Source organism: Ctenopharyngodon idella, chromosome 12, assembly GCF_019924925.1.
Source record: "Ctenopharyngodon idella isolate HZGC_01 chromosome 12, HZGC01, whole genome shotgun sequence".
Lineage (NCBI taxonomy): Eukaryota > Metazoa > Chordata > Actinopteri > Cypriniformes > Xenocyprididae > Ctenopharyngodon > Ctenopharyngodon idella.
The window spans coordinates 1,388,340-1,408,756 of NC_067231.1; the positions used below are offsets into that span (position 1 = coordinate 1,388,340).

Genomic DNA, 20,417 nt, shown 5'->3' on the forward strand with positions numbered 1-20,417 from the left:
TAAAACAGATATTTTTAACATTATACAAGACAGATCCCTTCAATATAGAGGTATTCATTCCCGGTTACTTCATATTACCAACTCCTCATTCCTCCATTATATTCTGTTTTCATTTAGGAAAAACTTTTATTTGATCAATATTCACCCTTAGCTCACTTTTCATTTCCCATGGATTATAAAAGCCATGAGTACAAGATTTGCACAGTCATCGCTGGGAGACCCAAAGTAGATCCGGTGGATTATGTACCTATGAGGGTCAGTGAGAGGTTCATTATATATATATATATATATATATATATATATATATATATATATACGCAGTATATTGCAAGACAGTGCATGTAAACACACTTGTAGCTGCTCTTCGTACAACTCTCATCCATCAAAGCCTCAGCACTGAGCGATTTGCATTACAAAAGCAATCCTAAACAAAACAAACTATTTCCAAATGCCACAAAAGCAGCTTTAGAAGCTTAATTCAGTCCTAAGGAGGGTCTTGTGAGCAGTTACACTTCACTTTTTACACGTACACCAACCAATAACCAGACAAATGCAGTAAAAGCTTGAAAGTCGACCTTTATTAATACTGTGAAAAAAGTAAACTTTATGAGCCTTTCAATAGATGCATCAGTATTGTTGTTAATACACTTACTTAATACACCGTAACACAATATAATTGTGATTTATAATTCTGGTATCAACCTTTTTGTGTGGAGTAGTACAGATCACAATGTTTCAAATGATTGCCACAAGCAAATAAAACAAAACAAATCCAAACAAAAGCACAAACCTATAGCATCATACTGCAGTTGTCGGCATCAATAGCTTTGGTTTGGACCGCATTATATCAAACTCGTGAGGGTGAGGTTTCACTTTTTAATGACAAAAAGGGGAGAAAGGGAAAACAAAATTCATGCACCAATCTTTTTATTAAAACAAAAGTATAAACAGTGCTGCTGTATCATACTTGAATGACGTATAAAAGAAAGGTAATTAAAAAAAAACAAACACACAGAAGGCACTGGCTGTTATCTGAGGCAAAGTGATTTTTTTCCATTTTAATGTTTTTTGGTTTCATGCACAGTGTCCTGCTTGTAACAGAGGACACCTTGTCATATTCAAGTACCTTCCTTCAGGCGTGGGGATAATAAATTAAATGCTGTGAACTGCCCTGCAGTTGCAATATGTTTGACGATGAAATGCAAAGGAAACATGATGAATATCAACATACGTACAGTACAGCTGCGGAATACAGAAAACGTGACAAGAACTGACCTGACTTTGCATTCGCTTAGAGCTTCAACTTTACTGTGAACAAACCTGATCGCATGAAACCTGCCAAGAACTCGCCTGGATCGTAAGAAAAAACACAGGAGAAAAGAAATGTATTTGTTTGCTTGGAGAAAAAGAAGCCTATCTTTAGGATCATTTAGGATGCATTACGGTAATGAGAAAAAAATGCTCATTACTGTACTGTATGTTATAATGATAAATTATTTTAATTCTATTTAGTATTTATACATAATGGTGATATTTGTTGTGCTTCCTTTAATTTATGCTGATATAAATAAAAAGCAAATATTACATATTTCTTAAATATAGTGCCTCACACACCCGTGTGTGTCTAATAAAAACTTGAAAAACTGTATAAATCCCGCACACTACTCAAACTTGCATCATTGCTAATAAAATGTCATAATAATGCAAGTTTAAGTTGTTTTGGGGAATTTATTATTGTATGTTTAATATGTATTATTATTACTATTATTTTACAAAAAACTAAACTTGATGCATTATGGTAATAAAAATTGTGGCGTGATATGTACTTAATTGTCATGAAAATAATGTCATAATGCAAAAAAAGAAAAATCTCAATGGTCCTTAAAATAGGTTTAATTTTCTTTAAACAAAATATTTATTTTTTCTTTATATTTTGGGTTGAAATGTATGGAAGCTTGTTTCCACCACTAAATAAAGGTAATTGCAACTTTTTATTTCACAATTCTGACTTTTTTTTTTTTCGGAATTGCAAGATTTAAACTTGCAATTGTGAGTAATAAAGTGAGAGAGAGTCGCAATTCTGACTTTTTTTCGCAACTGCAAGACATAAACTTACAATTGTGTCTTCTAAATTCAGAATTGCGAGATGACATTTTTCACTTTTTTTCTCAGAATTGCGAGTTTATATCTCACAATTCTGACTTTATCACATACAATTCTGACTTTATAACTCTCAATTCTGACTTTATATCTCGCAATTCTGACTTTATATCGCACAATTCTGACTATATCGCACAATTCTGACTTTATATCGCACAATTCTGACTTTATATCGCGCAATTCTGACTTTATATTGCACAATTCCGACTTTATTGCGCAATTATGACTATATCGCGCAATTCTGACTTTATATTGCGCAATTCTGACTTTATTGCACAATTCTGACTTTATATCGCGCAATTCTGACTTTATATTGCACAATTCCAATTTTATTGCGCAATTATGACTATCGCGCAATTCTGACTTTATATTGCGCAATTCCGACTTTATTGCGCAATTATGACTATATTGCGCAATTCTGACTTTATATTGCGCAATTCTGACTATATTGCGCAATTCTGACTTTATATCGCGCAATTCTGACTTTATATTGCACAATTCTAAATATATTGCACAATTCTGACTATCACGCAATTCTGACTTTATATTGCACAATTCTGACTATATTGCGCAATTATGACTTGATTGCGCAATTATGACTATATCATGCAATTATGACTTTATATCGTGCAATTCTATCACACAATTCTAAACAAGACTTTATTGTGCAATTATGACTTTATATCTTGCAATTCTGACTTTATTGCGCAATTATGACTTTAAAACTCGCAATTGTGAAAAAAAGTCAGAATTGTGAGATAAAAAGTCACAATTACCTCTTTTTATTTTTTAATTCATGGCAGAAACAAGCTTCCATAGAAATGTGACCTGTGTCCAGTTGCATAAACTTCGCCTCTATAAGAACTAGTCTGACCAAGGAGTAAGTCAGTCTTATTTTTCTGATTCAAATTAGACCAAAAATTTGCCTTAAAGAAAAAAAATTACATGACTAACATGAAAGAAGTAGTCTAACAAGTATCATTTCATGCAACCGGCCACAGGACATATTTTTGTGAGATTCACCCACATAAAATCAGGAATAGAGTCGAAAACATTCTTGTATCCCACTTTTGCACCTTCGAGAATTCCAGCAACTGAGTGATTTGAGACAAATCCTGCACACCAGTTTTACCTAAACGAAAGAACTTGTGACATACTAATGCCGGGTTCAGACTACACAATATTAATATTAATAAAACACCAGTAGGTGGTGGCAAGTGACTGTTAAAAATGTATTAGTCATTGAATCATTCACTCAAGAGATTTGTTCAAAAACGCTGATTCATCCAGTAATGAAACAAGTGAAGTATTTATGAGTGAGTCATTGAATCATTCATTCCCGACCCCCATTACGAATCACCACAACACATTTATATTGTGTAATCTGAACCCAGCATAAGACATTAGCTAATTGCAATACTACAGTAAAAGAAACGCCTTTACACATCCATAACTTGCAATCATCTTACATTTTGACAGGCTATGATACTCCCCTTCGTACAGGGTCAGAGACTCACCTGAGAGAACCTGCAACTCAACGACTGTAAAATCTGTGACTCAACATTATTGTTCTAAAAAAAACAAACAAACAAAACAACCACAACAAAATAAAATGAAATGGAGAGGCACAGGATGCTGTACAATATAACATAGCATCTAATACTGGTTATTTTGGACATTTTGGCATGATATCGAAAGCTCATAGGATTCAACTTTGTACATGTTCAAACGAACGCATTGGGAATAATTATGAAGATTTGTCCAGCCACTTCAGTCATTCTAAAGCTAAAAACGGTCTCTCTTAATCTGCGTATGGAAAACTCAGTAGTTGAATTTTTTGTCACGACTTTTTGCCTTTTTTTTTTTTTTTTTTTTTTTTTTTTTGCTGTCCAGCAACAAACTACACACCGCATCCTAATCGAACCTGACCGATAAATACCACGTGCGTTTTTTGGCGAGAGGAGCATTTTGTTTGGCTGTATGGATGAATTGCACTGGAGGCTGGATCTTTCTCTCATGGTCTGCCGTCGAGGCTGGGCGGGGCTCGTGACGGCGGGGGACAGGGTGGTCCGGGGGGGACTCGGGCGGGCGGTGGACCCGGTGGAGGTTGGGGCAGGGGTGGTCCTCGCGGAGGTGGGCTGTTCGGAGGGGAGGTGATGGGACTGGGAACAGGCTGATAGTCTGGCGGAGGTGGAGGTGGGCTTTGAGCTCGTGGAGCAGCTTTGGCCGCCGCCGCTGCCGCCGCCTCCTCTTTCACTCGTGTAAAGTTGATACATCGGCCCTGAGGAGAGAACAAGAAGAGAAACAGCGTGAGGTCATCTGCTCTGTTGAAGGTGGCCACTTTCCAATACGCAAGCATTGCTTCGTCCCGTTTTCCAGAACGTGCGGCAGTGACACCCAGATCCGAGCCGGTCTAGCTGTATCTCTCTACTGCAAGATCTCACAATCTGGCTGAAGCCCTGTGAAAACCACAGATGAAATCACCCACAATTGTAAATTATGCATCATGGAAAGACTCTAAAAGTCCTCCATAACCCCAAACCCTGCTCTGAGAAAAAAAAAAACGTCTGGACTTCACAAAAAAATGCTTTTTTAAACAGAAAAGCTGTCTAAATATATATTTAGTATGCTTTACATAGTTTATATAATTAAACAGGGTTATTACCATTGACTAAAAAGTAAATTATTAAAAACATTTCTGTTAATTGAAACAAAGCTGAAATAAAATTAAATATAAATATTAGTCGAAAATCTTAGAAATGTTGCCTTGGCAATAAACCGAAATAAGTTTAAGTTGAAGCACTAAAATTATTAACTGGAAATAAATAAAATGAACTAAAATTAAACCTATATATATCAAATCAAATATTAAATATAAAATATTAAAATATAACAAAATATAAATATAATATTAAAATAAAACTATTTACTATTTGCCTATTTACTTTCTTAATAAATATTCCAAGTCTTATTGTGCACAAATCAATCTGCTTTTTAAGCAGACAGTCCACATTACTTACATTTTAAAAATTCTTTTTACATTTAAAAATTTAAATTAATAAAAAAATAAAAAAATTAAATTTTAAAAATTAACATGAAATCAGAATTAGCATTTTAATTTATCTGTTTACTGTCTTACTAAATACAGGTGCTGGTCATATAATTAGAATATCATCAAAAAGTTGATTTATTTCACTAATTCCATTCAAAAAGTGAAACTTGTATATTATATTCATTTATTACACACAGACTGATATATTTCAAATGTTTATTTCTTTTAATTTTGATGATTATAACTGACAACTAAGGAAAATCCCAAATTCAGTATCTCAGAAAATTAGAATATTGTGAAAAGGTTCAATATCGAAGACACCTGGTGCCACACTCTAATCAGCTAGTTAACTCAAAACACCTGCAAAGGCCTTTAAATGGTCTCTCAGTCTAATTCTGTAGGCTACACAATCATGGGGAAGACTGCTGACTTGACAGTTGTCCAAAAGACGACCATTGACACCTTGCACAAGGAGGGCAAGACACAAAAGGTCATTGCAAAAGAGGCTGGCTGTCCACAGAGCTCTGTGTCCAAGCACATTAATAGAGAGGCGAAGGGAAGGAAAAGATGTGGTAGAAAAAAGTGTACAAGCAATAGGGATAACCGCACCCTGGAGAGGATTGTGAAACAAAACCCATTCAAAAATGTGGGAGAGATTCACAAAGAGTGGACTGCAGCTGGAGTCAGTGCTTCAAGAGCCACTACGCACAGACGTACGCAAGACATGGGTTTCAGCTGTCGCATTCCTTGTGTCAAGCCACTCTTGAACAACAGACAGTGTCTTGCCTGGCCTAAAGACAAAAAGGTCTGGGCTGCTGCTGAGTGGTCCAAAGTTATGCTCTTTGATGAAAGTAAATTTTGCATTTCCTTTGGAAATCAGGGTCCCGGAGTCTGGAGGAAGAGAGGAGAGGCACACAATCCACGTTGCTTGAGGTCCAGTGTAAAGTTTCCACAGTCAGTGATGGTTTGGGGTGCCATGTCATCTGCTGGTGTTGGTCCACTGTGTTTTCTGAGGTCCAAGGTCAACGTAGCCGTATACCAGGAAGTTTTAGAGCACTTCATGCTTCCTGCTGCTGACCAACTTTATGGAGATGCAGATTTCATTTTCCAACAGGACTTGGCACCTGCACACGGTGCCAAAGCTACCAGTACCTGGTTTAAGGACCATGGTATCCCTGTTCTTAATTGGCCAGCAAACTCGCCTGACCTTAACCCCATAGAAAACCTATGGAGTATTGTGAAGAGGAAGATGCGATATGCCAGACCCAACAATGCAGAAGAGCTGAAGGCCACTATCAGAGCAACCTGGGCTCTTATAACACCTGAGCAGTGCCACAGACTAATCGACTCCATGCCACGCCGCATTGCTGCAGTAATTCAGGCAAAAGGAGCCCCAACTAAGTATTGAGTGCTGTACATGCTCATACTTTTCATGTTCAAACTTTTCAGTTGGCCAAGATTTCTAAAAATCCTTTCTTTGTATTGGTCTTAAGTAATATTCTAATTTTCTGAGATACTGAATTTGGGATTTTCCTTAGTTGTCAGTTATAATCATCAAAATTAAAAGAAATAAACATTTGAAATATATCAGTCTGTGTGTAATGAATGAATATAATATACAAGTTTCACTTTTTGAATGGAATTAGTGAAATAAATCAACTTTTTGATGATATTCTAATTATATGACCAGCACCTGTATTCCTGGTCTTATTGTGCATGAATCACAACTCATTTTCTTTCATAATGTGATGTGTAGTATTATATTTATTATATTACGCATGAAAAGCACAAAATCTACCTATATTTAATATTTTCATAAATGATATAATAAATATGATAACTGATTTACTTATTTACTTTGATATTTATTATTATTTATTAATAATAATGTTAAAAATACATTTAATAATAAATATTCCTGGTACTATTGTGCATGATTCACAACTTTACTTTCATAATGTGATGAATAGTATTATATTTAATATATTACATATGAAAATAATATTCAATGTATATTTAGGTGGATTTTTGGTCTGATTGTGTGTATATTTTATATATATATAATACACACATTTTTTTACTAGTGGGTGCAGGACACTATAGTTCATTTATTTAAGTGAGGATAGCAAAATAAAGTATACATGTGTGTGTGTGTGTATTTTTATATATATATATATATATATATATATATATATATATATATATATATATATATATATAATATATATATATAAATTTTTTATTTATAATATTTTGATTTAGTTATTTACTTTATTAATTAATGATTTCTGTGCATGTTATTCCAAAGAAAATAAAAAGATCTTCCTTTTCTTTCATGTTTGGTTGACGTCATCAAGCTCTGTCATTTATAACCCATCACCCCTTTTCACCATTCAATCAATTCCTGATGGATAAACTCAAGTCCTGTCCTACATTATTCATCACATTATGAAAGTAAAACGAGTTGACCTTAATGTCAAATCTTATTCAAGGTTGCACAATGACTGGTGAAGGAGGTGTTTTGAAGGATGTTTGTTGTTACAGTCCTTCCTTCATGGCAAAGCAACAAATATCCCAGAGGAAAATGACCTCCTGACACAACTGCAATTATAGCTGGGGTCATAAAGCAGTCTGAAGTCAGTCTCAAGACCACGTCAGAGCTGTTTGATGTGGCCGTTCTGTATATGACCTCATCCTCAAGCCTCCAGAGCGAGGGTGTAAAGTGGGTGCTGCGCAAACCGAAAGGCAAACTTCAAGGTTTCACGTCAGAGCTTCTGGGACAGCCAGTGGAAAGCTGAACCCTGTGCATTATGGGATTGAACACAGAGGCATGAGGAAGAGAGCTTAACCAGGGCACAAATGAGAAAAACAGACCGAGGAGAGATAATGATACACTATAGAAGTCAGACAAACATATGCACACACGTACTCTGAACCGAACCAGAGGAATTCAATCGAAACAACATTAAACCTTGTTTCCACTTCAAATGCACTAGCCAAAACCTGTGAGGAAAGTGACAGGAATTTGCTTGTTTAAGAAAGATTGCATTAGGTAAGAGGGCGAAACTCGTAAAAGCATCGCCATGACCTTGTTTTAAACTTATGGCGATGGTGCGAGTTCTTCGTCCACTTCTGGATACATTTTATGTCCTCTTAATGCAATTTTAGACAGGAAATGATGCCCGTTTCATTTGTTTTCCATACTCAGAAAGAACGAGAGAGAGAAAAGAGTCGGTCTGGGCATTTTTCAGCCCTCTCGTCACAAACCACAAAGCAGCGGAGAGGCCCATGCCATTACAGGATGAGGAGGTGAAAACCATTCCTCTGCAAAGAAACTTTGCGTCATGCAACCTTTCCGCTTGAGGCTATTAAAACCACTTGGGTCAAAAACTTGACAAGAACCATTGGACGCACAGAATATTAACTGGTCAGCACTTCCTCGGTTACTAAACAGCTTGTAAACAAAGTCGTGTAATGTTACATTTACCTCAGAAAAGACAGTCACGATGGAAACATTTACCGACTACACCCCTCGACGCTCAACAGAGGCTGTGATTGGATAACTGGACTAAGCAGCGGACCAATCCCATCACAGCATCTCAAATGTCGGTTCTGAAACACCTGAGCCAAAGTCTGTCATCAGAATGATTTGGTTTAATTCCCCAAGAAGCGTTTCACACGATTGTGTTCCCAAACACCAGCGTCCGAACACAGGAGAACATGACAGCGTTTATTGCGTTTCGTCTGACGCTCTGAAGTCATTTATGATGAAGGAAGAAAGAGCCCTACTGCAGCAACTTACATTTTTATTATAGATATTTTGCGCCAGGAAGTGACGATTTTGTTCTCTTGAACACATGGAATGGAAATGGTGCTTTATTTGCAAATAATCATTCGTTCAGTCGTTTTTTGATTTAATATATATTGTTTTTTCATTTTTCCAAAAAAAACTCTATTTTTTGTTTTTCATTCAGGGATGGAAAAATGAAAAACAGCTGGAATATTCAATCTCTACACATGGTCTGGGATGAAACACCCCTTTCCTCTGATTGGTCTGCCGAAGATCAAGTCTTGCCGTCATAACAGCTTTATACAACAATTTCTAGTGATGGACGATTTCAAAACACTGCTTCATGAAGCTTCGAAGCTTTACGAATCTTTTGTTTCGAATCAGTGGTTCGGAGCGTGTATCAAAGTGGCAAAGTCACGCCCCCCAGTGGTGAAACATTGAAATTTCGAAACACTTATGACATAATGAAGCCTCGTTTACTGAAATCACGTGACTTTGGCAGTTTGATACATGCTCCGAACCACTGATTCGAAACAAAAGATTCGTAAAGCTTTGAAGCTTCATGAAGCAGTGTTTTGAAATCGTCCATCACTAGAAATTGTTGTATAGAGTCCTTATTTTGTTTTTTTGGCGCACAAAAAGTATTCTCGTCGCTTCATAACATTAAGGTTGAACCACTGTAGTCACATGAACTATTTTTAATACGTCTTTAGTAGCTTTCTGGGTGTTTGAAAATGTTAATTATCTTGCTGTCAATGGAGGCCTCACTGAGCCATCAGATTTTATCAAAAATATCCTAATTTGTGTTCCGAAGATGAACTAAGGTCTCACAGGTGTGGATCAACATGAGGGTGAGTAATTAATGACAGAATTTTCATTTTTTGGGTGAACTAACCCTTTAAGGGATATTTTTCTGAATCGAGATCGGAACTGAATCGGATCAATCAAAATGGAATTGAATCGTGCAATGTCTGTCAATACCCAGCCCTAGTTTGTTCCACATGGCTTAACTAGCACCTGGAGATAGTTCATCTCAGCAGGATGAAAACATCTGTGTGAAAGATGCATTAAGGCTAAATCACGGCGATCCCACAGAGCCGATAACCTGCGATTTGACATCGAGAAGTCAAACCATGTGGCTGCTCTGCATATGTGAGCGTCGGGCCTTTTAAAAATGCAGAGTATCTGTCTGGAAAGTGTCTACATTTGTGTTTCATTTCATTTTTATGGCTACTGATTTGATGCAGGTGGCATAAGCTGTGCCTATGATGTGTCTTGGCACCCGTCAGGCCTCTCTGATGGGGCGTTGCTGGTCTGGGTTGACAAATGAAAGGTAAGGAAACGTCTGGCCAAGGCGAGGGGAATGAGTCAAAAAATCCACAGGGCATGGATTTATGAGCTCCAAACGCCTTGGTTGAGACTGTTTGTTGTTAAAGGAGTGTGTCTGACTTCATCCTTTTGGAAGAAAGATAATGCTAAGCCTGGTATTTAAGACTCTTTGATCATCTAGACCCGGATACTCACATGATCTCCTGGTTGCGGCCTCATAAGTGAAACTTGATCATATCCACGGCGGAAAAGAGCCAAGATGGCATCAAGTTTACCCTGAACAGGAGAAATGTGCTGTTAAACACTGGAGGCAACAGAGCTTACAGCATGCTTTGAACTGCACCAACATCAATAAACAATAATGACAGTGACAAAGCATCTTTACCCTGATGGGAGAATACCACTTCCTGTCTTGAGCTGGCTTCCTGTTGTCTGATTTTCTGGGCTTGGGTTCAAAGGGTTCAAACTCCTGCTCAGGCATCTTTATGACGGCGTTTTTGGGTTTTTCCAGCTTTGCTCCCTCCTCAGTAGAGCCCTTCCCTCCCCAGCGAACCTGGACCGGGGCAAAAACATTAAATCAGCTCTTCTGAAACTTGTTACAGATCTTCAGCAAAGGCAAAAAGCATGTCTTTCAGTTTCCAGTTTCGTTTAACTTTCTTTTGAGATGCTTTGATGTTTCACTTCTAGGTCACTTTTAGCAACTTATATTTTTATAAGGGCTGTCAATTTAATGCAGGGGTGCCCAACCCTGTTCCTGGAGATCTACCTACCTGCAAAGTTTAGCTCCAACCCTGATAAACCACACCTGAATCAGCTAATTAAGATCTCCAGGAGCACTTGATAATTACAGACAGGTGTGTTGAGCAGGGCTGGAGCTGAACTCTGCAGGAAGGTAGATCTCCAGGAACAGGGTTGGGCACCCCTGATTTAATGTGTTAATTAGATTAATGAATTACGTTTAAAAAAAAATAATTATTAACACATTTAACACACTTGCCCCACCCCAGACCTATGTAGGTCATCTGACATTTCATATAGTTGACTGATGAGGAATATGATGCAGGTCAACAACTCGCTGCGTGATGAAGTCTATAGAGTCCAGTTAAAAAGTTCCTTAAAATGATATCATGTGATATAAATAAGATATATCACACGAGTGCTTTTTTTCTGTCCAGCACTAATACAAATGTGATCTGATTTATTGAACTGTTGTATAAAATCAGTAAGTTAATATTGTGTTATTTTAGACACAATTTTGTCTGTTTTGCTCAATTTTGACAACAAAAATATAAAGACAAAGCAGATCTCCGAGCAACACACAATGACGTTTCATTTCTGAATTCACGTTTGGAATGAATCGGGTGAACCAATGATTCATTGGAACAATAATTAATTTACTTCATTCATTAATATTCAGTCATCATTTACTCAACCTCATGGTCCAAAAATGTATGTGTAATAAATTCTATGTTGAATCTTCTTTCTTAAGCTACTTTTTGTAATGTCTATTTGATGCTTTACACAATAATGACTTTAAATTATCTTTTGGTTGTAATTTCTCAGCCAAATTTGATGTGCGATTAATTCAAATTAATCGCCACATCATATAATTAATTAGATTAAAAATTGTAATCGCTTGACAGCCCTAATTTTTATATAATTGTATATTGTTTCATTTTTACAATGTAATAAAACTAATCTCAAGGCTAGATTACTGTAATGCTCTACTGTAATGGGTGGTTGCCCCGCACACTTAATAAATAAACTCCAGCTGGTCCAAAATGCAGCAGCTAAAGTTCAAACTAGAACCAGGAAGTATGACCATATTTGCCCCGTTCTGTCAACACTGCATTGGCTCCCTAATAAAGATTGTATACATTTTAAAATCTTGCTAATAGCTTACAAAGCACTAAATGGTTTAGCTCCCCAGTACCTGAGCGAGCTCTTAACACATTATAGTCCTTCACGTCTATTGTGATCTCAAAAGTCTGGCCAGTTGATAATACCTAGAATGACAAAATCAACCGCAGGCGGTAGATCCTTTTCTTATTTAGCACCTAAACTCTGGAACAGACTTCCTAACATTGTTTGGGAAGCAGACACACTCTGTCAGTTTAAATCTAGACTAAAAACACACCTCTTTAACCTCGCATACACATTATCACATTTCTATAATTTACATATGTTAAAGAATTGCATAAATTAGGTCAACTGGAACCGGGAACAAGAAGAATGGCATCTACGCTTATATTAGTCTCTCTGTTTATCCCGAGGTTACCGTAGTCAGCCGTATCCAGATCAAATGGTGGACCTACATCTAAATACGACCATATCACAGCCCTGAATGTCAGCAGAGACCGTGTCTACTAGCCAATCCCCTGTGAAGACCTCGATCCTCAGCAAAGACCACAAGAACCAGACAAGTCCTCCGCACAGACCTATGAGCTTTGTCTCCATACTGGCGTGACGAATCCGATCTTCAAGCTAAAGGAACTGGATGAAATATTCAAATGCTACCGATTCTTACAACGAAACTGAATCAAGACTGAACCCACTTTAGCTGAATATATATAACACTGTTTTCTTCTAGAGCTGCTAAAAACTGTAAAGCTGCTTTGAAACAATCTGTATTGTATAAAGCGCTATATAAATAAAGATGACTTTGTCTATTGTAATACATGTTAAAATATAATTTATTCCTGTGACCAAAGCTGAATTTTCAGCATCATTACTCCAGTCTTCAGTGTCACATGATCCTTCAGAAATCATTCTAATATAATGATTTGCTGCTCAAGAAAAAAGACAAAAGATTGGTACAAAAGATTTGTTTCAAATAAATGCTTTTTTTTTTTTTTTTTTACTTTCTATTCATCAAGAATAAGAATGCTATTAAAAATAATAGTTATCTGATATAATCTGCCTGATTTAAGACAATTATTCTTCCAATACTGCACTTTTTTTAGTAAAGTTTACAGATTACTATGAATGTGTTAATAATCACCACACATTTTTTCCTCAGATTGCATTTCTTCTTTTCAGGAAGCTCACCTCCATTCGTTTAATTCCTCCAACTCCTCGACCGCCATAATATGACGCATCTACTGTGGGCCATTTCTTCTTTGGCATGCCGTCCTCATCATCTGACTCCTGAAGAGGAAAAACATGTTACATAGTTTGAAGGAGCACAAGAGGTACGAAACATCTGCTCATAGGAGTAAACTGTCAGTGCTTTTTTTTTTTTTTTTTGACATGTTGATGTTGTTATACTCAAAGTCATCTGATGGTTTTCATTAAAGCCTCTTCATGAATCTCACACTAAGAAAATTCAGTTCCTTCTAACCCTGCTGTGGCTTAGATGTTGACATGGGATTTGCTACCGAATACAGATTATGAGACAAGGCCAATTTACATCCAGGCGACAAGCTACTCATTATTTAGAGTAGTTAAAGCAGCAATTATGGAGTCAAGCCGAATAAGGGCAGAAAAGGAAATATTTGTGGACATCTGTGATCATGAGGTTAGGATCAAGCTGTTTAAATTACATCAGTTAAAGCACTTATAACATAACATGGTTTATAACTTCTGTGCAGTAGGTGGCGCTATGACGAAACTCTGCATGCACCCTCAAGTCATGCCTGTGATGACATGTACCAAGTTTCCTGTCAACACACAAAACTTTTGCAAAGATACAGCCGCATATCCATTTTGGCATGCTTGAAGTCACATTTGTTGACTTTTGGGTCTATCAAAAACCTTTTAATAACTTTTTGTCATTAATGTCTGTAGATGCTACATACCAAATTTTGTACAAATTGGACAAATTTTGAAGGAGGAATTCGAAAAAGTAGGTTTTGAATAAAATTCAATATGGCGGAGAGTAGAATATGGTATTGTAGGACTTGGCATAAGCCAACAAATCTAATGATGTAAGTTAAATGATAATATGTTGAATTTGTCTTATGTTATGAGCATTTTCATAAATTTTTATTATATCTCTTGACCACTAGGGGGCGCTGACCTAAAACTTTACAGGTCCTCTAAGAACATGGCCTTGATGAATCATACTGAGTTTTGAAACAATGCATTCATGTGTTTGTAAAAAAAAAAAACAACATTTAATGACTAAATTCAAAATGGCCGACCAAAGAAAACTGGATATCATTCAACTCGGTATGCCTCAAGGAATGCCTCATGATTTTAGGACAAGGCATTCAAAAGTTATAATCAAAAATAGCCATTTTTCCTATCTTTCCTACACCAGTAGTTGGCGATACTGTGCATGTACCCTCAAGTCATGCCTTTAATGACATATACATAAGTTTGGTGTCAATAAACCAAATCATTGCGAAGATACAGCATCAAATCCATTTTTGCATTCTTGCTGTCAAATTCGTTGACGCGTTACATGAGAACGGATTGGCCAATTAAAAATCTTTTAATAACTTTTTGCCTGGAGTGTGAATAGATTCTACACACCAAATTGTGTGCAAATTGGACAAACGCTCTAGAAGGATTTAGAAAAAGTAGATTTTTTTTGGAAAATTCAAAATGGCGGAAAATTTTTCATGATGGAAAATGACGTTGAATCATTCAAATCAGCATGAGCCATGGAATCAGAGGACAAAGGAATTTTGTTTCTAGGACTTACGTGTCAAAAGCTATGAGCATAAACGAGTGAATCTTTGAACTGTTGGTGGCGCTAGAGGGTTTGAGATAGAGACTCCAAATTTGCTATGGAAACATTTCAGACTGTCCTCTATCTGTGTGCCAAATTTCATAACGTTTTACCATACAGTTCTATGGGCTGCCATAGACTCAAGAGTGGAAGAATAATAACAAGAAAACTAACGAATTCAAGTAGCAGCAGTATCAAATTAATAATAATAATAATGAAATTAATAATAATTGTTGTTATTTTATATCATGTATATTTTCTATATAGTTTATACTTATTTTTTATCATATTTATTTAAAATATTTATATGATTTTAAATATAATATTTATGTATTTATATCTATTTTTTGTACTGTTTTTCTCTGAAATTTTACACAGACCTCCTAACACTCTTGAGACCCCTGGTATGTCCTACTATAGGACCCATTAATATTTAGCAATGCCCTCCGTCTGTGACATTTGTTCATTTTGTAGCAGATAAAACTTGGAGGTGAAACTATGACTCACTGGCTCTGGCGGTGGAGGAGGTGGAGGTTCTTTGATCACCTGTGGAAAGACACATCATAGATGTCCAAGTCACATAACCAAAAACACAAGTGATGCATGACATAATAGCATGTTAAATCATGACCTCCGGGTATACAGTGTGTGCTCATTTGAGATGAATTGACCAATTTTCCACCCTAAATCACTCAACTTCAGTCTTTACCGCAAATCCATAGGCCCCGGCTCCCAGATTAAAACTATACTGGAAGATGTGTCGTGAGAACGTACTGTATGAAGGCTGATATTTAAAATGGTAAATGAGGCGATGACTTACTACAGTGCAGCAAAGCGGCCAGAACCACCACATGAACAACAGAGCCAATAATAGAAACAACACCAGCAGGGTGATCAGGAGGATCGTTCCATCAAACTGCAAAGGAAAAGACAGAGAAAGTGGGAGAGGTTGAGAAAGAGAGAGAGCAACCATTTTTATACTTCACTAACAAAAAAGTAATGCCATGTTGTCATTTGGGAGTGTTACTTTGTTACTTCAAGAACCAATGTTTTAATTTTGTTAGTGAATTTCACTAACGATACGTTTGGTTTATGCTGATGAACCTTATTTTTTAAAAAGGTTTAAATATTATTAAAAATGATGCCATTTTTGTCAGTAAAATGCAAAATGATTTAAAAATTAATGAATATGACATTAAGAAATAATGTTTAAATATTGTTCGAAAATTACAAGTATTTTTTGACAGTAAAATGTTATATTCCTTAATTTTACATTAAAAAAAAACATCATTTGACAAAATACAAATTAAATAAAAATAATGGATATAACGAAGAGATGTTTAAATATTATTTAAAAAATTGCAAGCCATTTTTGTCAGTAAAATGTAAGATGGCGTAAAATCAGTGAATATCACATGACAAAATAATGTTCAAATATTATTTAAAAATTACATCATTGTCAGTAAAATGTAAAATGGTTTAAAAATTAATAAATATGACATTAAGAAATGTTTCAAAATTGTTCAAAAATTACAAGTATTTTTTTGTCAGTCATTTTATTTTCATTCATTTTAAACCATTTGACGTGATGAAATAATGGCTTAACATTATTAAAAAATTACATGTCATTTTTGACAGTAACATTGTCTAAAAATAATGTATATAACACAAAGAAATGTTTAAATATTATTTAAAAATTGTCATTTTTGACAGTAAAATGGTATTATTTAAAAAATTGCAAGCCATTTTTGTCAGGAAAATGGTATAAAATTTGTGAATATTACATGACAAAATAATGTTAAAATATTATTTAAAAAATTGCAAGCCATTTTTGTCAGTAAAATGGTGTAAAATTAATGAATATGACATGACGAAATAATGTTTAAATATTTAAAAATTGCAAGCCATTTTGGTCAGAAAATGTAAAATTATTGAATATTACATGACAAAATATTATGTAAAAAATTATATCATTTTTGTCAGTAAAATGTAAAATGGTGTAAAATTAAGGCAAGGCAATTTTATTTATATAGCACATTTCATACACAATGGTAATTCAAAGTGCTTTACATAATGAAGAACTAAATACATAAGAATAAAAATGGCATGCATAAGAAATAAAAATAACAGTAAAAACAGAGAATACCACTAACAAATATTACATGACATAATAATGTTTAAATGTTATTTAAAAATTACATGTCATTTTTGTCAGTATGGAATCAAATACATGAATATGATGAAATATTGACTAAATCTACAGCATCAAAAGACAAGCTATGAATCAAAAACTGAATAACCTCACTGTTAAAAAGTATGTCATGGGAAAAGAATGGGAAGAGCACTTCTATTCTCTAAGTATTTAGAGAAGAAATGCCTCATAAAAAGTTATTTTGTGGTTTTGGGCAAGAAGCCTGCTCAGTGAGAATCAGAGACAGGATCTTTTTGGGGCTCTCGTCTGGGGATGTGCTAAACCCCTGCGGTTTGGCCCTTGATGTGTGTGTTGTTGGGGGGATGGTGTGTTGTGAAGAGAAAATGATGATGGGGGACGACCTGAACGTGAGGAGGGGAGAATACAAAAAAAATAGGGGGTTACGAAGTAAAAGACCACCCATTAACTTTCAAATGATTTATAATATAACATAATTACAATCATATATAATAGCTATATTTAGTTTTAATCAAAGGGGACCTATTATGCGCTTATACAAAGTCTTGATGTTGTTTTTGGGCTCTACTAGATTGAATGTTGATTATTTTCCTCATATTTTCCATTGTTCAGCTCCTCTCTTCCCAGTCTGTCAGTAACGCTCTGTTTAGTTCCTGTCTCTATGAAGCCCCTCCTTCTGAAAAGCACAATGTGCTCTGATTGGTCAGCTGGAGCAGTGTGTTGTGATTGGTGTTTGGAAAATGTCCCGCCCCTTACCATAACCGCCAGTTTCAACACACTACTAACTAACTCGACCAGGCCCCGCCCCTTTATTCTGCGTATGAATTATTTTAATGAGGAATATTGTGAAGAAAACATGTGAAGACTACAATGGAGGCATGTCAGGGAGTTCATCAATCACTGTTGTGTATATAGGCTAATGGTTGATATATATTAAAGGGGACCTATTATGCAAAATTCACTTTGGTTTAAATGTGTGTTGGCAGTGTGTGTACACAACCACCCTATAATGATAAAAATCCACCCACTCCTTTATTTTAATCCCCATAAATCATAAGCAGTGTCTCAGAACAAGCCGTTTGCAGGTTCCTGGCAATGTGACGTCACATTAGCCACAGGCCCCGCCCACGAATGTTGACAGACACTGCCGTTTTAACATAGAACCGCCCTGAGCGAGTTCACAGCGAGTTGTACGCGGTCCACCATTGCTGCACTGACGAGAACGTCTCCCAAGCGTTTTAGGTGTTCTGTAGCTGGATGGATTAATCCACATAGCTCTCTCCATTTACTCCCGAAATCTGAGCTGCTGAAGATGAGGTGGATTCATTTTGTTTTCCAAGAAAATGCTCCCTCAATTCTAGTGAAATTCGTTTATGTCTGCGCGAATCATTTCACACCGGACTGCTTTATGAACGAATGTCAATACAAAGGGACAATACAAAACAGAGGTTTTGCTAAAAATGTGTTACTCAAGGATAGATCAGTAACTGTTGGTGATCCAGCTTACAGTCTCCAGAGCGATACTGGATACGGCAGTAATGAAGGTGAGAGCACTTTATTACAGTTCATCGGAGTTGATTTACGGATATAAAGTTAACCAGTTTATTAAGCACCCCTGAAAAGGCATAAGGTCTTTATATATTTGTTTACTGTTAGTTGTAACGAGTGTTGCTGTGTACTTCACTGTGTATGTTGATGATAATGCAAGAGAGAGAGAGAGTTTATGGATAATATTTTAATGCACACTTGCACTGTTTTATTAAGCTCTTACAGTGATTTTCTAGAGTGAAAACAGATGCTTCATATTTTGTGTGAAGTACAATAAACGTTATAAAAATCGGTAAACTGGCTTGTACTGATATAGTGGATAAAAACAAGAAGACAATATAAGTTATAACTGTAATTACTAGTTAAATACCTGTTCTATCTCCATGCAGCATATATTCACAGTTTCTGACATTATAGTGCGTCCTGACTGACTCCTGACACCGGAGAATCAGCTCTTGAAGCTCCGCCCTCTTAGGCCGAGCGCAGCCGCTCATTTGCATTTAAAGGGCACACACTAAAACGGCGTTTTTGCTCACCTCCAAAAAGTGGCAATTTTAACAGGCTATAAAAAAATAATCTGTGGAGTATTTTGAGCTAAAACTTCACATACACACTCTGGTAATCTTGTAAAATGGGGCATAATAGGTCCCCTTTAAGCAAATCTCAAAATTAATTTCCATTTTGTAGATTTAAGTTTGGCTGGATGTGATGTTGTGTATGTGTGTGTTTGTAGTCAGACTTACACACTCTGTTGTGGTTATGTGTACGGAGCTGGTGATGAATGACAGACCCTCGTTCATGCTGACTTGCAGGTACACCACCCTGAAGTGCAAAGACCAAACATAAATTTTCATATCCATTTTTGTCACGTTAAAAGCCGGTAAATCCTTCAACATTGCACAGAAGTATCCATAAAAGTAGGGGGAAAAAAACATAAGACCAACAGGATTTAGAGAGACATGAGACATATGTGCCAAAGACAACATTTTTGTGACATTTTTTAGAAAAAGATGTATTTGCAGATCTTTAGTTGCCTTCCAGACCATAATTGGCACCCTTACAGAGCTTTGTAGGGTGCTGGTTAACTTTTGTTGTAGTCAGCTGTCTAGTGTCTCAAACATTTGATAAAAACAGCATTCCACATGTTCAGCATTCCCGCCGAGGTTTGTCTCTGAACAGACAGAGGCCAAGTCTGCTTTTCTGACAGATAAGTCACTTCTCTCTGATGAAGAGCATCTAATTTAGCATAAAAAAACATACCGTTGAACAGCCAGACAATCATTTCTGAAGACCCCGATATACTCAAGTTCTTTTCGTACATCGCTTAGGGGTAAAAAGTTCAAAATACTTTTGCAGTGATGTGCCGTTAGCAAACATCCCAGTGCCGCCCACACGCGACGTTTAGATGAATATGGAAATGTGTGCTGTGTGCTTTCCTCTTGATAACAAAATAAACACAACAAAACTGACAGCAGTTAAGAAAGCATCTGATGATAGGGATGTGGATATGTTTGCACCAGCTCTGCAATTCGGCTCGCCAATCACGTCACGTTTTTCAATATATGAGCATCCACTTTACACCACTTTACTCAATATACTGCTTTAAAAGCAAGCAGCTTTACAGTATTAAACAAGAAAAAACAGTGTCAGTGTCGCTTTCAATTAGAAATATAGCTGCGAGCAGCAGTTATCG

General features: G+C 36.2%; 1 protein-coding gene across 1 annotated transcript in view; it reads right to left on the reverse strand.

Annotated features, from left to right (window-relative positions):
- Window positions 1-556: 556 nt before the first annotated feature.
- The window catches only part of antxr1c (ANTXR cell adhesion molecule 1c), a 40,784-nt gene continuing 20,923 nt past the window's right edge, over window positions 557-20,417 (reverse strand). The window contains exons 12-18 of the mRNA XM_051914500.1: window positions 19,468-19,546; window positions 15,827-15,922; window positions 15,514-15,552; window positions 13,380-13,478; window positions 10,717-10,884; window positions 10,527-10,607; window positions 557-4,441 (exon numbers count right to left, since the gene is read on the reverse strand). Coding sequence (XP_051770460.1) covers window positions 4,175-4,441; window positions 10,527-10,607; window positions 10,717-10,884; window positions 13,380-13,478; window positions 15,514-15,552; window positions 15,827-15,922; window positions 19,468-19,546 — 829 coding nt within the window. The 3' untranslated portion in view covers window positions 557-4,174. The remainder of the gene's footprint in view (window positions 4,442-10,526; window positions 10,608-10,716; window positions 10,885-13,379; window positions 13,479-15,513; window positions 15,553-15,826; window positions 15,923-19,467; window positions 19,547-20,417) is intronic.